This window comes from Etheostoma cragini, chromosome 5 (assembly GCF_013103735.1).
Source record: "Etheostoma cragini isolate CJK2018 chromosome 5, CSU_Ecrag_1.0, whole genome shotgun sequence".
Classification (NCBI taxonomy): Eukaryota; Metazoa; Chordata; class Actinopteri; order Perciformes; family Percidae; genus Etheostoma; species Etheostoma cragini.
This window is the reverse complement of record NC_048411.1, coordinates 9,623,656-9,644,196: the sequence shown is the minus strand read 5'-3', so window position 1 is coordinate 9,644,196 and position 20,541 is coordinate 9,623,656. Positions and strand designations below refer to the sequence as shown.

Below are 20,541 nucleotides of genomic sequence, written 5' to 3'. Positions count from 1 at the left end.
CCGGTCTCCTTCCCTGAAAGCCTTTCTCTTCAAATTCAAGCTGCTGGTAATCCATTTTTGGTTGGTAGGGAAGCAAAGAATTTCAAGGGATAGTATGATGTCATCATAGCAGAAATGGATGTAAGGGGTAATGCATTCTGTTAGGCCGTCAACATTGTCCCCATACTCCTCACAGAACACATGCTAATCCGTAGTCCTAAAACAGCACCTCATCATCACTTCACTAGGGCTTCATCAGCTTCAGGATACCAGCATTTAGATTTTCTGATGGTGAAAAGCAGCCTCTCGAAAGCTGGGGTTTAGGAGCGAGAGAGGTGTAGTATGTTGTGGTCTGAGCGCCCAAGAGGGGGCTGAGCAGTACATTTGTATGCATTTTTCACTGGCGTACAAGAGATCCAGCGTTTTAGCACCCTTGCTTGTGCACTCAATGAACTGTTGAGTGGGCAAAGTCTAGTTTCTAGAGAGACTGACATGGTTGAAATCTCCAGATGGAAAAATGAACATGTCTGGGTACATGTCCTGACATCACAAGCGGCTTCCATATTGGCAGATGGAGGAACGTACACAACAATGGCTACCACCATGGTGAACTCTCAAACTTTGTGGGTCCTGACAAAGGTTTCTAGCTCCTGTAATTTGTTTGTTTAGCAGCGACCATTTCCCATGGTTATAAATGGTAGAGCTGGTATAAAAGACTCTCTCCAGGTTCTTGCCACCTTCCTCTTGTTTCTTTTCACCCTGGAACGCGTTCCCTGATAACTCCTCCTTAAAAGTTATTTTTGTATGTCATGTTGAATCCCGAATATTGAGCCATGTACCATGTTCAGCAGTCTCCGTCGATTGACTGTCAAGGCAGTTTGCTCCTTCTGTCTGGCAGATATCAGGCACATATTGATGAATAGTTAAGAAGATCTTGCTAAAAGTCTTGATGGTCTTAAAGAAAACACTAATACGCACAAAAACTAAACACAGCTGCACACGACAGGCTGCCGCCTCACCGGCGCCATCTTTGAAAACTAGTGATTTTACAAGCCATAGGCTAGTTTAGGAAAGGTTATGGTTTCACAATCACAAAAACCTCCTGAGAGTCTGGTGTTATGGCAACTTTATTGAATAGCTATGTTTCAGTGAGGCATAGACATTGAATACATATAGTGTAAAGTGTTTGTAAGCATTGCTTTCTCCCATGCAACTAACACATTTTTTTCATTTACTTAAAAAACAAACATGTTGTTGACAAAATTCTTTTCCCAGAAAACCAATTATGTCTATCTACCAACAGCCCAGATGTTTAGTTGATAACGGTAAAGTCTCTTTGTATTAGTACTTGAATGTATTTTTTTAGATGGTAGGAAGGAACAGTGGCAGTACTTGCTGCACTCACCTGTCTCTAACTACAAAAGTCCACATTTTTCAGCTACACATTTTCACAGTGTTGATATTTCAAACTCTCCTCTCTACCCCTCTGCCTCTTCCAGCGAGCCGATGTGGGAATTTCAGCCCTGACCATCACGCCTGAGCGAGAGAGCGTTGTGGACTTCACCACACGCTACATGGATTATTCGGTGGGTGTTTTGCTGCGCAAGGCGGAACGCACTGTGGACATGTTCGCCTGCCTGGCGCCCTTCGACCTGTCACTGTGGGCGTGCATTGCGGGCACCGTGCTCCTCGTTGGCATCCTGGTGTACTTGCTCAACTGGCTCAACCCACCCCGGCTTCCCATGGGATCTGTGTCCCCAACAACACTGTACAATTCCATGTGGTTTGTGTATGGCTCCTTTGTACAACAAGGTAAGGAAGACATGGCACATGGGAAGACATAATTCATTCAGCAATTATGTTTTCTCAAAAGCTAATCCAGCAAAACCAGATGGACCTTCATCTAAAAGTGGCTAAGTCAGTTATTGAAGTGAAAGATGTTTTATCTGAACTTTGGAGAATCAGTATTTCTACTTAAGTACTTGACATAAAACTGAAAATGGCTATGACCTTGATTTATTTTATCACTGGAGGAAAATGCAGTTAAGATAATCACTGGCAAATGTATTTTTGCATCAGTATAAGACAACGGAAATAAGTGAAACGCAGGGCTCCAGCCTGCGTAAATGGCCTGATGTTTACACATGTGTGTTGGTTGTTGCATCGGTATCTTTAAGGGACTAGAAGGGATGGCGTGTGTGTGTGTGGGGAGTGTGTGGTAGCGCGAGTGAGAGAGCAGCGATGATTAGCTTTGGAGCGAGTAACAACTCAAGAGGCATAGTGGGAGAAACAAACTGTCTCCCCTGTGCTTTCTAACCACGGTGGGAAATCTGTAGCAGGAAAAGTTAACCCTCGTCTTTATTGCATGTTGTTTATGGAGGAGAACCCGGAAATGTGTTGTGGGAAATGCAACCACGGCCCCGTCGAGCGTCCATCTCAAAGTTAAAAGATGAAGAAATACTATTAGGGAAGGGAAGCATAGAAAGAAAACTATGATTGCTAAAGCAATCTAATGTTAAAGAACTGATTTAAAAAAAAACTGTCCTCTGGGTGTCATACGTGTGGATGGAACTTGCAAAACAGTCAGAGGAGAGCAAAAGGGAGGAGAGGTTTTGTTCCACATGAATAGAGTGGAAGATAATGACCTCATCCTGGATTTTTACCCAAAGATTTTCCAGAATCCATCGTCCTGTGCTCAGGTGTGGAGATCAGACAATTGACACCCAGGGAAGGATTTAAACTTCATCAGTGCAGGAATAGGGCCATGACGAGGAGAGGAGAGGGCAATGGGACCAGGGGGAAAAAGATCACAGTGTGTCTAATTTCCAAATGGTTTGTGTGCTTCACTGAGTGTCCATTAGGGGTGGTACGGTTCAGGAAAAAACATCCAAACCATTTGCTTGTCTCTTTTCGGAGCATGTGTTTGACCCATGCGCAATGTACACACACCCACCCACACACACACACACACTAGATGCAGGAAAAACTGGAGATGAGACGTACAGGATGACCTATTGAGGACAGCTACGCTCGTTATTGGAAGTGAAATGATAAGTCAAAGCTCAATAAGTCCTTTATCAAACTGATTGAATGTGTGTCCCAGGCCAGGATAGGAAATTTATTAACAATGTAAAGATCAAGACGCCACTGACAGACATGTTCAAATTTCATTCATTCAATAAATTATTGTTTTTTGTCTTAAATCAACCTGCCATTTTCATATTATAGCAACATTTGCAGCATCTTGAGCCTTTTTGGTAATGTCACTAGGAGCACCTACATTAGTTTTATTCTCCCCAAAACAAGTTTTCTTCTTATTTTTAAAGAACTACAACTTACAACTTGAATATTCTGACCTATTCAAAAGACAGACCATTAAGAGTTTCTCTTTTTTCCTTTAATGGATATAGTAATTTTTGTAAGAGCTTCACTGAAGATTGCATTTGATAAATGCAAGTCATTTTAACTGATAGTCTTTTATACTTCAATCTTCGTGTAAAAAGGCACATACATTGCTGTAGATGGCTATAAACAGTCTCCTTTTTGAGCCAAAGAAATGAAAAGCTTGTCTTCCCTAGCTTTCCTTTGAGATGGTCCCAATGATGTGCTTGAAGTTAAGTCAAATTCAGTTTGTGCATGATTACATGATATGAACACTTTTTAAATACTGTATCCTATAGTTTAGATAATTAAGCTTAATATCATATTCTGAAGTACATATTTGGAGTGTTAAAGATTAAAAGACAAAAATAACAACAAGAACCATACAGGACCCAAAACTGTAACCCTAAAACCCCGTTAAGAAATGAACCGTGGGTTTTGTGAACCGTGCCACCCCTAGTGTCCATATGTCTATTGAGTATAGAATAAAAGATGGTTTCATATTTAGAGGCTCATTCTTGTGCATGCGTGCGTGCCTGTGTCTGGTTTTCAACAAAATTAGAAAAAAAACGATTATTTTCCGATGAGCACACTGCTCTTGCTAGTATGCCCCGGGACTTTCAATAGTTACTTTTTTTAGCTACATTAATTATGCAAAATTTAGGAGGATTTTTTCTTCTTTTTTATGCTCTCTGTGAAACATTTCAGGCCCTGAATAAGCAACTGATGAGAATTTCTCCATATGGTAAATAAACAACCATCTTGTGCTGCAGCTAATGGTGGTAATGATGATGATGATACATGCTAATTGCTGTTTGATATTCACAATCATTTCTTTTTTTAGTCGTAATTAACATTTTAGTTCTGGTATAATTAGAGAGAGAGAGAGAGTATGAGAGAGAGAGAGAAAGAATATATCTAATTCCTTGAGAATGGGTTTGTCCATTGTGTGTGTGTTTTTGTTTCTGATTTGGCTAGCCCAAAATCTTTCTTAGGAAATGAACTGAGCATGAACAGACTACTGCTGCAAGGCTGCGTGGGCTGACCTTGACTCCCTTTAAAAGTCACCAAGCATGTGGTATACTTTCATCCTAGCAACCATTTTTTAAAGTAGAAATCTCCACTTTTAGACACACAATAACTAATTATAAAATTAAATTATATATAGTATATATACAGTATGTATTAACTAGCAAATTAGGCTTCATTAGAAAAAGGTGTACAAAGTCAGTGGTAACAGACCTTACAAATAACATATACATATACACGAATATTCATTCTGCAGTTCTCTCTGCCCTGCAGCACATCTATAATGTCCCAGACCTTTGTGCTTAACCCTGAAATATTACCCTTTAGTAAAATCAATTTAGATGCAAAGACACACCCACCCAACGAAGGAGGGAGCTGGAGATGGCTGTTCAAAGTGAATAGTCAAATATGACGCCAGAACTTTGCTTTTGGCTGTGTCACTCTGACTGTGAGAAGGAGAGAGGGATACAGGGCAAGAGGAGAAAGAGGGAGGTGCATAGAGGTTTCACTTATTTCTCTCAATCCTTCTCTTGCCTTTGTCGAACGGTGTGACTAAGGCGTCGTGTCGCTCTCGTTTGGTCGAGGGCTAGCTCCCTTTATATCTTCCCCTCAGCAACCCCCGGTTCTACTATGCACCAGTTGCCATCTGCGGAGTGGATGTTTTGGTCTATTCTAAAAGGAGTAACTTTGATATGAACCCTGATTTTAAAAACATTCAATTTCCAGTCCACACACAGTGATTTGCTAGTTTAACATTTTAAGATTGAAGTTTTTTTTTTCTTTTTGCTAGAGACACTCACGCCCTTACTACTTACACTTACACTAGGAGATAACAGGAGGTCTGACTGTCAAAGATGGTCAGAGATGGCAAAAGTACTCACTTCCCGTACTAATTAGAAGTACAGATACTTGTTAAGAAATACTCTGGTAAATGTAGAATTACTGATTTAACTTCTTTACTCAAGTTGAAGTAACAAAGTACAGACTTGGAATAGTACTTAACATATAAAAGTAAAAGTAGCCTAGCAAATGACAACCATTTTTTATACAAAGCTACCTTGACCAGTACTAGAGTGCACGCTGAGGAACTTCAGTGGACATGAAAAAAGGCTGACAAAACACGGACAGAGAAAACTTCTCTGTTTTGATGCAACGTGGAACCTTGCTAACAGGTAAAGAACACAACCTCTTGTTCAAAACTAAGGTAACGAGCCAATTTTTTTTAAAATGTAAGGCGTAGAAAGTATCAGTAATTGTGTTAAAATATAACGAGTAAAAGCCAAATGTGTCCACATAAAAATAGTAAAGTAAAAAACTCTATTAAAATCTACTTGAGTACAGTAACAAATGTCATTACTTCCCATCTCTGGTCCCTGCTGGGTAGCAACTACCCCGGGCGGTTAAAGAGGAGTCTTAACTTCCCTCGCTGGGAGGGAAGCCTCTGCCTTCGGACAGCAGAGGTAAGAGAACACAAGTCCTTTAGCTCACAACAAGCTAAGGTATTTTTATTCTTTAGTGAATAATAAAAAGCAAGTACAAAATAGTAATAGTAATAGTCTTTTCCCTGTGGGCCTCAAAGGTGCAGGGTAGCAAAAAGCAGAGAACAAAAAAGAGCCGGGAGAGCATGCAGAGAGCGGCTCCTCTTCTGCTGCAGGTATTTATAGTCAAACCTAAACATCATCCCCTTGAGACATCAGGGTATTTGCATTATTGTGTAACACAGAGGAGGCCACAAAAAAGCTGTATATTTAATACCATGGTAGTTGCTTCAACATACAGGATGCACTAGAAAATGCAAAATGACAACGCCAGGTCTGATCCTGAGAAAACAGGATCTGCTCCTCAGAAATCTTCCATCCTAAACATTGGCCTTTTCCACTGGTCAACTACACAGTTACAGCATGTTTGACTTATGAAGGATATATTAATACACTTTTAAGCAGTAATATAACTTTAGCTATTTTAGGGTTTCATAAGACTTTTCAAACACTTACTTAACTTTAGCTGTTTTCAACTGAACCTCCGTTCAACATCCTCCTTTGAAAATACAAAACTTCTCAATGTTCAGATCTTATTTTGGTCCAAGACAACTACCACCGGGTCCTGGTTACAGTCCGTGAGGATCGGGAACCTGTTTCCTGTTACGGTAAACACATACCAGTGTTTGCTAACAGGGATGCATATACCGTTGCCGTCGGGAAGGTCAAAATTTTCCACCCCCTCGGATGTCTCAGGGGTGGGGTCCAGGAATGGTGCGGGAGTAGGGGTCATTGTAATCATTCATTCATTGTCAGTCTGGGTCATTGTCAGGGTAGAGTCAAATCTCCCTCCTCCTCCGAGGTTGATGTCATCTAAGGAGGTGAGGAATACCTTGTCTGGACTCCCATCTTTACCGTCACTGGTCTCTGGCCCTCCAGCCTTTTTCTGGAGTTAGAATGTGAACATCCCATGACTGGTAGCCATCATTCCTCTCACTGAGCTTACCCAGGAAGTTTTGGTATCAAAGGCTATCCACTGAGGCCCCAAAGCTGGATTAGACTGGGTAGTGAACAAAGAAAAGAATGGTTCTGTTATCTTACAATGTGGGCACTGTTTAGATCAGGCATTGGTCTAACCCTCCTTATCCGTCTGGAGATTCCTGGTGATCTTTCCACCAAGTTATGGGGTTATTTTTTCCCCTGAACACGCCCATTAATAGACATTGCATGCATCACCCCTGTATACTTTTGTACATGGATACAATTAGTCCTAATACCTTTTGGATAAAAATAACCAAGAGTATTTTAGCGAATATTTTCCCCACTATGTTCATTGTCCTGGTTTGCTTTATTTTGGTAAGAATTCAATTAAATTTGTTAAATAGCATCAATTTATAACTAGATTTATCTTGAGACACTTTACAGATAAAGTAGGTCTAGACCACAATCCATAATTCATTAGGAACCAACAGTTCTAATGGTTCCCTCCAGAGCAATTATCAGTGTGACAGTGGCGAGGAAAAACTCCCTTTTAGGAAGAAACCTCGGATAGACCCAGGCTCTTGGTAGGCGGTGTCTGACAGGTCGGTTGGGGTTGAATAAAGAGTGGCAATAACAGTCAGCAGTTCATGGCATAGCAGGGCAGCAAATAGCTGCAGAATCCAACCAGAATAAGCAACAGGTATAAGTATATTAAGGGTGGACAGACGATTTCAGCTACTTTTGCTACAATAACTAAAACATTTCCTGTCCAGCCAGGTAGTTTAACTTAGATAGTTACTGTTACTGTATATCCTATTGAACCGCCAATCCTGGGTTCATTACAGGTAACAAAGATTAACAGCCCACATTACGTTTTTCCGCCAGGTTCTGCCATAGATAATCCTAATGCCAATAGCAGACAAGTTAAGGGATAAGGAATTTAAAAACTTACCCCACTGAGCATTCTTATAGCCTCTTCTAATTCTGCAGAAGAATTGGTGTGGTGCGTTTGATTCGCCATTGCTCCTAGGCATCTGGTATGAGGATCCGTCTTCTGAGCATTGTCCCTCTGACCCTCCGAATAGAAGTGAGTAAAAGAGTGCTCAGAAGTGTTTATGCTAACTTCCAATTAGTGATAGCTATCCCCCCAGGATCCCTGGGTACATTCTCAGTGTAGATAGGAGGTAAACATTGGTTGGTCAGACTTTTGGTCTGGGGTCTTAACCAATCTTCCTCCCGTCTAATGTACCGCTCCTCGAGTTTGGGTTTCTCCCCAAAATACTGTCTAACTGGGTATCTTTTCCAGCTCAACAACAACAACAACTGTCTTTCGTCCCTCTCACTGGGTTCCTAGAGAAGTGTTTCTCATTCCTTCTTCTAGGTTTCCTGGCCTCGACATGTGAACATTGTGGTCCGGAGATATAAACAGTTCACGGTACAGGTTCTCTGATTGCAGCAGAGCCCTTTCTATTCCCACCACTGTTCTTAACAACATACCACCCAATCACAGCTTCAGTGTCTCTGTAATAGCCTAACCGTTACTCCTACACTGTCTCGTGATGAGTACTTGAAAATCCTATCACCAAACAGGGTAATTACCCGGTACGGGTGTTTGGCTTTTAAAACTCCCTCTTGTAATATTCTAAAGAGGTACACTTCATCATTCTTATCATAGAACGTCATTTTTTCCACTTTAACAGGAGTGTATCATTTCCCCATAGACTCCATAGTCTTTATGGATTTGTTGAACCATTGTTCCATCTGGGACATAACCATCAGGGCAGCGGGGGTTCCCATTCGCATGACTTTGGGAATTTCCGCTTTAGCACCGCTGCTACTACTCGTCCCTGGTCCAGTTACCTGTTTGCTGGATTGAACCATGAAATAATTCTTATTTGTCCTGGGTATGGGTCGCACTTCCTAAAATCTCCATGAAAGTACTTGATTGATTCATCACCAGGTTTACTGAATTTTCGGACATTCCTACGTTCATTATGGCAAATGTGTGTGTAAGTTCAAGTACCTCAAAATTGCACTTACGTAAATGTACTTAGTTACATTTCACCCCAGGCTATTTCAGCTAACTGATAGACACTAACTGACTATCTCCAAAGTCTTGTTTAACTAACTGAAAAAAATCCAGTTAGTTAAAAGAAAAGAAATCTATCTTCTGCTGAATTGTAAACAAAGGTTTTAATCCATTTCACCAAGTTGTTCTTCCTTTTTTCCCCAAATCAAGACAAAGACGACTCTCCGACTACCTGGAGAGGAAAAAGAGCTGCAATTTTGGAAACGGGTTAAAATCTTAATCTGTGATTGTTTACCTCCAATCTTTTTATAAGAGGGAGTAAAGGAGATTCAACATAAATGTACTCAACAATAATCTTGCAAGCAAGCATCAGATAGAGGCTATTAAAGGTGGATGTACAGCAAACTCAATCAGAACGGCAGACAGCAAAAAAGCCACTGTGACGAACAGTTGCACATACTTTAAAGAGCAATAAATTAACCTGTTTGAGAGAACTTTTGGTACAAGAGATTAGTAGAAAATATATATTTTTTTCATTTACAGGTAACACACAGGCTGTTCCTGTTGTGTTGAATACCAACTGTGCAACTTTAATTAAAAAACATGCTGTGTGTACGGCCAACGGAGACCATGTGCCAAAACACATTTGTTCTGGATGTTAGTTTTGGTCTCACTTCGCCTGTCTTTTTTAAAGCAGACTCCATCTCCATTGCTGCAAACACAAATGTGATGTGGGTGCTTCAGCGGTGAAAACAGCCACTGAAAGATACAGGAATATGGAGAAAAGATTTTACAGGTGATTATTGTGCCGGAGCTGTAAACACAATAAAACAAGTAGTGTGTGTAGAGAGCAAGATGTGGGAAATAGGATTTGATTTAAAGAGTATGTGAAATGTTTCTTAGAGAGATTAATTTTCAGCTTCATTTGGGTTACTCTTTGGCCCTGGCTGAGGTCGGAAGGTCATTCCAATATGTTTCAGAGCCAGGAATGAGAGGAGTCCAGGCTGGGATGAGTGATTATCAGGTCACATTATTAGGAGAGCCAAGCAGACAACTTTTGCAGAGTGTAGGGCATTGACTGGCTGGTATGTAGAGCCTGGACAGACCATTGCCTTGAGGGATGTGGATGTGCACTCATTTGCAGTCTTGTACACCAGGTTTTGGATTTGAAATGAGCCACCACAGGCAGTCAGTGGGGGGAGACCAGGGTGAGGGTGACATGCAAGAATTCAGCAGGACAGGAAACAAGACTGCCTGCAGCAGTTTGGATGAGTTGTTCTGTAGGAAGTGTGGTCAGAAGAAAATTGCAGTACCTCAGACAGAACTTTCAACAAGCCAAGCAGAAGTACTGATCAGGAGGTGCCTGCTTCATTTTAGTGTTGTGGGTGATTGTAAATCAACAGGAACAGAAGAATGTGCTTGAAAGCAAAAAAAAGCCTTTTCAAAATGGACAAGTTCATATACGGCGTGGAATGAAATTGTAATTCATCGTCGAAGATGACGATGCTGCTCAAATTACAGCCTAGAAAGTGGATAAAAAATCATTTTCTACGGGTATTGACAGAATTAAACCAATGGCAAATTAAGGCGTCCATTTGTTACTGTTTTTAAGTCACCCGGAGAGTTATGTTGAATATTCTAAGTAAAATCAGTAATGATGCAATTCATTTGTAATTCATTTTCATTAAAAGCAAACCTCAGAGTGCTCCAAGACAAACATGATTCTAGAAGGAAGGAAAGAAAGAAATAGGGATAAAAAACCAGGAAGCCAAGAAATAGCAGTAATTGCAGCGGAAAGATAATTTAGCAGTTCAAAGACACATTTCTTGCTGTGGTGAGAAAGGTTTCTGGACCAGTTTTACACAAAGCTTGGGGTCTGAGGTGCCCTCAGGTGTTGTTGGGGGAGCATCTGTGACAAATGACTTGAAATGAAAACTGCTACAAAACCACGGTACTCCTTTTTGGTTTGCAAAGCTGCACTCTGAGAGAGAAGAAAGCAAAAGTGGCCCCAGTTATTAAATGGACTGTGAACTCTGCTGTAATTGAAATGTTCAAACAAGCGACAGCAGCTGGTAGTCAAAGGAGGCATCTCTGCTGACGTGAAACCTCTGTAGGTGGTAGAGAGGGACTGTTACACAAGTCAGTCTTGTTGGAGAAAAAGACAAATTCAACTTAGAGATGCAGAGTGTGAGAGTGGACACGTTACCCCATTTCTCCATCTCATTTCCTGTTTCGATACCTCCCTGTCTCCCTCTATCTGTCTCACAACCCCTCCACTTCCTCTTTGCCCTGTCGGGACTCCTAAGTTTTGCCAGCAGTGCTTGAGCTAAAGTAGAACAGTCAGAAGCAAAACTCTGGTGTCACACTGAATATTTGTCTTTCACAAATTCCATTTTTCCCCCCAGTCGCTCTCTCTGTCTTGCTTTCTGGTGTTTTCCCGTAATTAAAGTCCTAACAAGAGGAGAAAGACGCTGTGGAGAAACAGACTGTGATGTTGTGCGGGTGTGCCCATATGTGTGTGTTATCTAAGCACACAGCTCCACTGTCAGTGTGAGTGCTGCTGCCTCTCAATTAGAGCTAACTTTGTGGGAAATACATGCATAGTAACACATATGCGCACTGTGAATTACTTGTTTTCACTTTATGAAAAAGAAATTGAACCGATAAACAAACACACACACATCACCAAGGCCATAGGCCATAATCAACACTTTTAGCTTTCCATCTGCTGCTTCAAACATTTCTCTTTATCTTTTTTCTTTTTATTTCTCTCAAACAATCTGCACCACCTTTTTCCCACTACCCACTACTGTGCACATATATGTATGAGTGTGTACAAGAGCGAAAGAGTGTGTGTCCTTTTCACAGCCCTGTTGTGGCGCCATTTACAAAAAAAAAAATTGTTTCTATGTTTCCTCCCTCCTTCCTTTTGTCTTCCATCCCTCAGTTCTCTCCATTCTCCCATTCGTTTGACTTACTGCTGAGTTTTCTCAATGTGAGTTGTTTGCATTCCACACCCCCCATTCTCTCTCTCTCTCTCTTCGTCTGTGTCTCTCCCTCCATCATTATCTGTGCTTCTGCTGTGCCATACTGCTGGGAAGCCATCGTTACAACCATCTTCCTGCTCTATTCTTCTCTTTTTGTCCCTCTCTCCCTCTCTTTATGACTCCCTCTAATCCATTATCCCTCTCTAACGACTGTGTTGTGCTGCTGTGAAGTGGACCCAACTTTAGGACGCCTATCCCTTCTGACTGTGCCCTGCTATCTCTCCATATTACCTTTCTCTTTTCTTCTTTCAGGCCCTCTCACAGACTCTTCCTGGCTACAGAGATGTGCCACTGTGAAAAGAGACCATCTCTCAGCCGTTCCATTAAATGCATGTCTCTCTCTTGCTCTTTCTTCCACTCTGAGCTCTCTTGTTCCTGTCACAGTTGCTTTCTTTCCTTCCCCTCTTTACTCTCCATTCCCAGAGATCTCTCTCCGTCCACTACTTTCTTTCCCCTCACATGTGATAAAGTCCAGCTGTTACTTGTTCAGCCATATTGCGTTTAGACTTTCTTTCATCCCTTCTGTTCTCCGTACATCTGTCCATCCGTCCACCATAACACCATCCTCCTGCAGTTGTGGAGTACTAGTCGTAATAGAAAATGTCTGTTCATTGATTACTTCCAAACAGAACAATATTGAAGTTACAAAACACAATCATTTTGATGGATTGAATGACCCAATAACATGTTTGTAAATTATGTATACTTACCTACATTTCAACCTGCTACAAAATTAGCATCAAGCTAGACAATGTCTTTATCGTCCTGCTGCTTGGTGTTGAGCAGCGACAAACTGTATGTAGGGGTTCTTAAAGCTTTTTTTGCCAAAGATTCTTTTTGGCTGCCGCCAAAATCAAGACCTCGAGAGTGAACCGAAACAGTGAAGTGGCAGGTTGGAAAACCAAAACAATGAGTAAAAGATGCTACAAAGTCCTGTAAAGCTGAAGGGAACAGCAATTATTCACTATAATCGACTCCTTTCACAGTAACCCACTGTTAATACAGGAATATTGATTCTAGCTACTTTAAGAAAAGGATCTGAACACTTGCTCCACTATTGGCCCCCTACGGCTCCAGTTTAGTTTCAATAATCACTATGGTGACATATGAAATGGCAAAATTATAATTAAATAGTTAAGAACATGTGAATATGTGCAAGTGAAATTATGGATTTTCGGTGGTTTCTTCGCTTGCCAAAATAATTCTGAACATGACTTTTAACAGATTCCAAAATGCATAAGAAAGTGATGTTCAAGTCCTTGTACATTGAGCAATTGGAAAATGGAAATGTGCCCCGTCTGTGTTTTTGTTCACATCATAGGAGAACAGATTCAAAATCAAACTTAGTCTCCTAGTTCTCTCCTCCTGGAGGAGATGGGAGCTGCAGCCACCAGCTAAAGTATTTATATAATATTACCCAGCATGCTTGTCCTATACATGTCACAGAGTAATGTATGTGTTGACTCTCACATGCTGTTAACACTCTCTCTTACTTTAGTTCTCTCTCTCTCTCTCTCTCTCTCTCTCTCTCTCTCTCTCTCTCTCTCTCTCTCTCTCTCTCTCTCTACATTAAATGTTTAATCCTGCTGATTTAGTTGCATGAACAAAATGTTTCCTGCTGTTCTGTTAATGTCACATTCAGGATCCGGATACAGTAAAGAGATAGACATGTAGACACAAAGCTTTAGCACAAACACACACAGAGTCAAAGAATTGTGATATTGAAATACATCTAACACTCTTGTTTTGATTTTTGTGATGATAGCTGAAGCCATCATAAAATATGTATATATCGGTCAAAGCACTACTGAAATTTCCACCAGATTCTTTCACCAGGGGCTCTGAGAAGCTGTAGCTAGCGGGGACAGTAATGACGAGGGTGACTTAATTGTAATACAAGCATATTTATTTTGGGCTCTCTGTTGTTAACTGCTTCAGATAAACAGACCAAGTGAAGTCCCAGTGAATGTGCTGTAAAGGTCAGGCATTGTGCAGAATGCAACTGGAATAAACAATAGATGTAATAGCTTCTTGTTAGATAATGTGTGCACAGTAACGTTTTTCAGAATTGTAATTAATGTGAAAAGTGTTATGGTATATTTTATGGGTACATGTAGAAACTTTTGCCTGAAAACGAAAAAAAACGAGAAGCATAAGACATATTTTAAAACTTGATATTACAGATAATAATCTTAGCAATTACAGTTCTACCCACTCAGCATCAATAAGACACGGAGAATGATGCAACCTTCGACTAGCAAATGACAAACAGAGAGAAAGAATATAATAGAATATCCTGGTTCCGTTTGTTCATCAACTAAAGGCATAGCAGTATAATGAATCTCTAATTCCCCTCAATAACCCTCAGTCAATCCAAGTAATTGCAAGATGTATGTAATCATTTATACTCTCCCCAACAAATCTCCAAACAACTCAGCCAGATGGAAGAATAAAGAAAAGGAGGAATAGAAGACAGGCCAGTCAAAAGAGATAAAACAGCGGGAGAGCGGAGTGCTGCACACCTTGTTAGATACCTTGTTAGTGTTCAGTCGGTCATTATAGAGGCTGCTGAGGCAGGACTATATAACAATAGAGAAGGTTGGAAAGTAAGACAGAGGAGCTTACGATTTCACAGTGGTCAAACCAACACGAGAGCCGTTTTTACGACTGGAAATGAATAAACTGCAAGGTAGAGAGAGGGGGGAGGCAAGGAGGTAGATACGCAGTAGAGGGGTGGAAGAAGCCACAACACATGACAAGACACTGCTATATTCATTTATATCAGTCTCATGGGCACAGCTGGTTCAAAGGCACAGAATGTGATTCAAATGCAAATAAGCATTAACATCACTCACATTGAGCCAACATTTCAGTAAGTACTTTTTGCTTGACAGCATGGGTCACAAGATGGGTGCCTTACAGTTGCAGTTCAAGAGGAGAGCTAACTTTTCTTCCATAGCCTAACTCAAAGCAGTGTTTTATCATAAGCCATAGCCATAAGGTGAAATAAGTCAACATTGACTTTTGGTTTCACACAGGACACGGACAGCCGTTTCCTCAATCAATCAATCAAAATGTATATATAAAGCACTTTACAGAAGGAAATCTAAAGTACTTAACATCAGAAACCAAGAGTGAAAACACATATCACACAATAGAAAGAGTGAACATAGAAAACAGTGAACATAGAAAACAGGAAAATCTGAAAAGGTTACAAAGACCAAAAAGAATGTATTTGTTAAAAAGCAAGTGGCAGCATTTTGCACAAGTTGAAAATATGAGATGGGTGAAAGTTCTGTGTTTTTTTGACTCATCCATCCACCCCGACCTCCTCCCTATGTGATTGTTATTCTCCTTCCTACGCGGACCTAGACCTTCATGGTACATGATCTCACAGCACCACAGTCGTTAGTTGCCCGGTGCATCCCATACAGATGCTAAAGCATGTCTTGTGTGTTGAGGGCAGATGCTGAGGGCCACTCACCAAGCTATCCTATTTGGCAACAAACATTTTTTTAAGTAAAAAAAAAACTTTATTTTAAAAATACTGTGTTTATAAAGACCTCTTTTAACAACACAATCTTACAAACACATCAAAACTAGCCGACAAACAAGGCAGATATACAACATCTGGCGTATGCATTACTGTGCGACTTAATGGTTAATTAAAGTGGGAAAAAGTTGTATTTTGTGTACATTGACACAGTGAGTGTGGACATGCTGCCCTGGAAAAAAAAAGTGGGAAGAAGAGCAAGGTGCGATGTGAGAGAGGAGTGACAGAAAGGGAAGTGGGGGGTCTCGCATGTGGGTTGCGAGATGTTAAATATTAAGAATGGCAGTGTTAAAATTGAATATGAGTGACTCAAACACAATCACTATCAAGTGAATAAGCTTAGAAATGCATGCATACTCCCAGACTTCAGTAAGTCTTCTTAAGAACACACACACACACACACACACACACACACACACACACACACACACACACGTATTGCCCTAGTCAAGGGAAAATTGCTGAGCGAGCCATCTGTCAGAAGTTGCACTCAGAGAGGCAGTCTCATTGGTTTGATAGAACACGACACGGTTTGCATGCAGTCCCCTATAATGAGACGACAGGACTGTGGCTGCTTGCTGAATTCACGGTGTATGAAATGTCCTCTCTGTCTGCAGGAAATGCCCTTACTTTGGCCCTTCAGAAGTAACAGAAACAGTGCCACGTAAACATTAACACGTTCACATTAACACAGACACACAAACACACAAACACACACACAGCCGTCAGTTGTAACCCTTATACTATACACAGATTGTATTGATCCACATACAGGAGGCGAGGAGAGAAACACAGCCTGTAAATAAGCTCAAAGAAATTTCGGCTGACTTCATCATTTTTACGTTCCTTTCAACTGTGAAAAGGGAGTAAAAGTGCTGATGAGGCTCGAAGGAAAGAGGAGAGTAGAGGAGAAATGAATATTTCTGTTATAAGTCCAATGTCAAGCAATTTCTGCATATGGTACACACACGCACCCTCATACGCACACACTCACATTCAGAGCAGTCTTACCCCAGCTATTCCGGGAGTGCATTAGGACTTTCCCACAGTAAGCCATACACACTTGCAGACTCTTCCTCACATAGAAAAGGAGAGGGGTTTATCGCCAGCCTCCACACTTGGCCCCGTCGAGTCTGGAACTTCGCTGGCTGCTCCACCTTCATTCGTTCCTGGCAATAAGAAAAAGTTTTGTAAGCCAGTTTAATGTGCTGCAACTTAAACTCACAAAAATCGAAATGTACTGAACTGACTTGGGGTACGCTTTGGCACAACGTGATTACCCAAGCTCAGTTGACACATCTAGGATTGAAAGATACATCTTAATATCCAGACTAGTGGTCTGCTTTGGCAAGACACTGAGACCTGAAGCTGTCCTGTACCCACGTCTTAACTGTGCCTAGCCTAATTATCTTGCTTGCCCTACCAACCAGTAGTGACAACATACTTTTTTTTATAATCTGTACAGCTGTGACATACAGTTGCACCAACGTACCATGCTAAATCCCAGCGGGGTGAACAGAGCACACCCAGCTGTGATGTTGGGTGTCAGAGATTTAAGAGACACATTCATTTCATGTCATTTCATAAAGGCCGGTGTAGCTACTGTATCTTTTTTAATTATATGCTTGTTTTGGATTATATAATGCGTAGGCTCTCTCTCCTTTCATTTGGCATTGTGCTTCCTACTTGGGCCACATTATTTCAGACCATTGGTGCAGCTACAGATTGAAAGAAAAATATAATCACTTCATTATTCACATTTGAAAACCACACAAACGCAACCCAATACCCCAGCACGTCTTATGGCTCCAAATACTTGAAATGTGTGTGTGTGTGTGTGTGTGTGTGTGTGCCTGTTGTGGTGAGAGGAAGAGTAGTTGTTTGGGTACAGTGTGTGTCTTTGCACCAGTGACTTTTCCCCTGTAGATCTTAGGGTGAAGTGAAATAATGTTATCTGTTTCCCCTGACAACGCACACATTTATACAATATGTAGGCATATGCATAGACTCTGATTCTATTTTACACACACTGTGTCCCTTTTACACACATAGCTGCTATCTGCATGTGGGCACAGCTAAGTGGTGGAATCATTTGAATTCCAATTTTAATTTGCTCCCTTTTTATAAAATTGAGCCGACTTTCATGAGCTAACCGCAGTAAGTACAGAACCCCATTTCAATGTTGCCCCTAAGGGTGATTCTGTACTTTTCTTTCCCTAGTTGAACTCGTATTGAGGCACATAGTCCTATTATTGCATTGAACTTTTGTGGGTTTTCAACTGAAGTCATGTCCTGAACATGTCCACACTGTGGGGATAGACTTAAAGACATATTAAACTCAAACGTCAAAATGGCTCTTGTGCAGAGTGGCAGGAAGTAAAATTCCAAACCGCGATAAGACAGAAATTCCTCATAAGAGACGGCAGCCGTTTGTTTATCCTCTCAAGTGCATCTTAGATGTACCGAACAGCTTCATGCTTTACAAAAGGTGCTATTTGTTGAACTGTGATATGTGTTGTGGTTTAATTTTTCCACACACCAATGTTAAAGTTACATTTGCCCAGAAAAACAGCAGCTGAAATAAAAGAAAAAAAAAACATGCTCAGTATTTTATCAAATGCTTTATTATTAATAAAATGACAAAAGACAAATTAGTGACATTAGTGGTGGAAAAGTTCTGCAGTGAAGCAGTCAGCATTTCATTTAGATTTTATTTTCCAAAAGGAATTGCCAAAAAAGTTTCAATGCAGTACAGTGCAGAGTTATTTAACTTTTACAATTACTGTTATCTTTCTTCTCATATACTTAGATTTAGTGACTATGTATAATTGAAATGCTTTGTTGCCTAGAACTGTTACTAATGATTTTGGAACTCACTGTTTTGTTCTTTCGTCTTATTACCTGATTACTTGCTGATGCGCAATACCAAGATACCATAGCAGGATCTTGTTTTTATCAGATTGTATTCAGTTTGGAGATGTTTTGGTTCATCAGCAACTAGCCTACCAGGTAGCAGGTGACACAACAGTATAACATATATGTCCTGCAGGAAGGATGTGGCATGTTTACCTAGCATACAACTAGATCAAACACCTGTGTAACACAAACACACACACACACACACACACACACACACCCCTAAGCAGACAGGCCTTAGTTAATCCATTTAGATGATCTCTGGTTTGGGGTCCCGACCAGTTTTGCTGTTTCTCTCTGACCCTCTTCCTCACACTCAAACTGACTTGTGCTTCTCTTTGATCTCTTCCTTTATTCAACCACCAGGATATTTTATACAGAAAGATAACGAAGACATCATGTTTTAGTTTTTATTCAAATGATTGTTAAAACAAAAGGTTTGTAATCAGAAATATTAGTATCAGAAATTCCAACCTGTATAGTCTGTTTATGCACGTTTGTGCAAATGTACATGTGAACATTTATCACTTTCTTCCAACAGTACATGTAATTGTGTGTGTGAGTTGGTGTGTGTTGGTGGGTGGGTATGTGTGCGTGCGCCTCTCGTGTAAGCATGTTATGTGTCTTTAATTGTATGTAACTGTGTTAGTGTGTTACTATAGATGCGTGTCTGTATGTAGAGCGTGTATTACCAACACGGTTTAAAGCAATTTGTCAACATCAGAGGTGAATCATTGCCAACATTAAATATTAATATGCAATTCATGAATATTAATAACTTTATTGAAGCAATTACCATAATACCAACACTCCTCCAGCACATGTTAAACTTAGTATTAAAAGGGAAATAAATTGTATACTAAATAATATGTATTTATTCTCTTTATGTAAGCTTTACGTGCACACAGAGTTATTAAACTGCCCGCCTCTGAGCGCTGCATCGAGCTGCACGCCGCTCAGGGCCCACACATGATAATTAGCTTTTTGCTACAGTGTTTCTGTATCTATTGTACATTGTCCCTGTCTGATAACAAAATGAAATAGATATGAAAAGAATATTAGTTTATTGTATTTATATGAGCCTTTTGTGCACACACTAGAAATGAAAGTGCTGCATACTTTGTAATAAGCTGAAGTATTGATACAAAAAGTGAACAAAAAATCGGAAAACTTGATGGCCAAATGTGTTTGTCAAGTTGCTGATTGCAACTTTTTATGCTGAGTGTAATCAAGACCTCTCCTGTCCCAATCAGTTTGCGATGCCAGTCCTATAACAATCAGTTTACGTCTCACTTTATTAAAAGTCCTCTTGCTGTGAGAGATAAAGGCAATTAGCCAGAAGAGTTACATGAGCTGAAGACTTAATTTTCATATCAACATAATCACCCCCTATCAACTTTCTAAATGGGAACAATACAGTACAATGTATAATCACTGTCTGTTGAATATTAAATAGAGTAATGTAAACACTGACCTGACGCTAACATTTCTCTCCCTTTTTCCTTCACACTTCTCACCCTCTCGTCTAACCCAAACTATCTCCCTGAAACTCTATTAAAAGCTAACGCTTCAGAAACACACACACACATTTTGCATATCAATCAATCAACATTTATTTATATAGCACTTTATAGCAACCAACAGCTGTCCAAAGTGCTTTACATCAACCAAGAATAAACAAACACAACATTCAATAAAAGACAAGAAAAAATCCCATGAAGCATAGAAAACAATAAAACAGATAAAGTTACCTATAATCATCAGACGAAAAGTTGTTGCACCACTACTGCATATTAACACTAGAACTGCCAGGGCGGTCATTTTGACCGTTTTGAAATTTACATATGTAATAACTTTGCTGGATAAAAAAATACAGTCCTGCTGGTTCCTGACTTTTCCTAAAAGGCTCTATATTTTAATTTAAAATAGTTTTTATATACATTACACACTAGGCAAAGAAAATAAAATCACGTTTACCTATTTCGGCCATACACGGTCATGTTGGCCGCTCGGATTTTCGCGGTATTGTTTTTAATCTTTCGCGCGGTTGAAGATGCATATTGGTTGCTAAGTTACTATCAGCGTCTCTGCCAATGAAACGTCATAAGCGGTATTGAGTAACTAGTGTGGGCATTACCGATGGGCCGA

The 20,541-nt window shown here is 40.3% G+C and overlaps 1 protein-coding gene across 3 annotated transcripts in view; it reads left to right on the top strand.

The window, feature by feature from the left end:
* grid2 (glutamate receptor, ionotropic, delta 2) overlaps positions 1-20,541 on the top strand; it is a 468,031-nt gene that overhangs the window by 364,150 nt on the left and 83,340 nt on the right. For all 3 annotated transcript variants that reach the window (XR_004656592.1, XM_034871281.1, XM_034871282.1), the window contains exon 11: positions 1,479-1,791. Coding sequence is in view for 2 of the 3 variants with exons in the window: in XM_034871281.1 (XP_034727172.1) it covers positions 1,479-1,791 (313 nt within the window). In the remaining variant the exon portion in view is untranslated. The remainder of the gene's footprint in view (positions 1-1,478; positions 1,792-20,541) is intronic.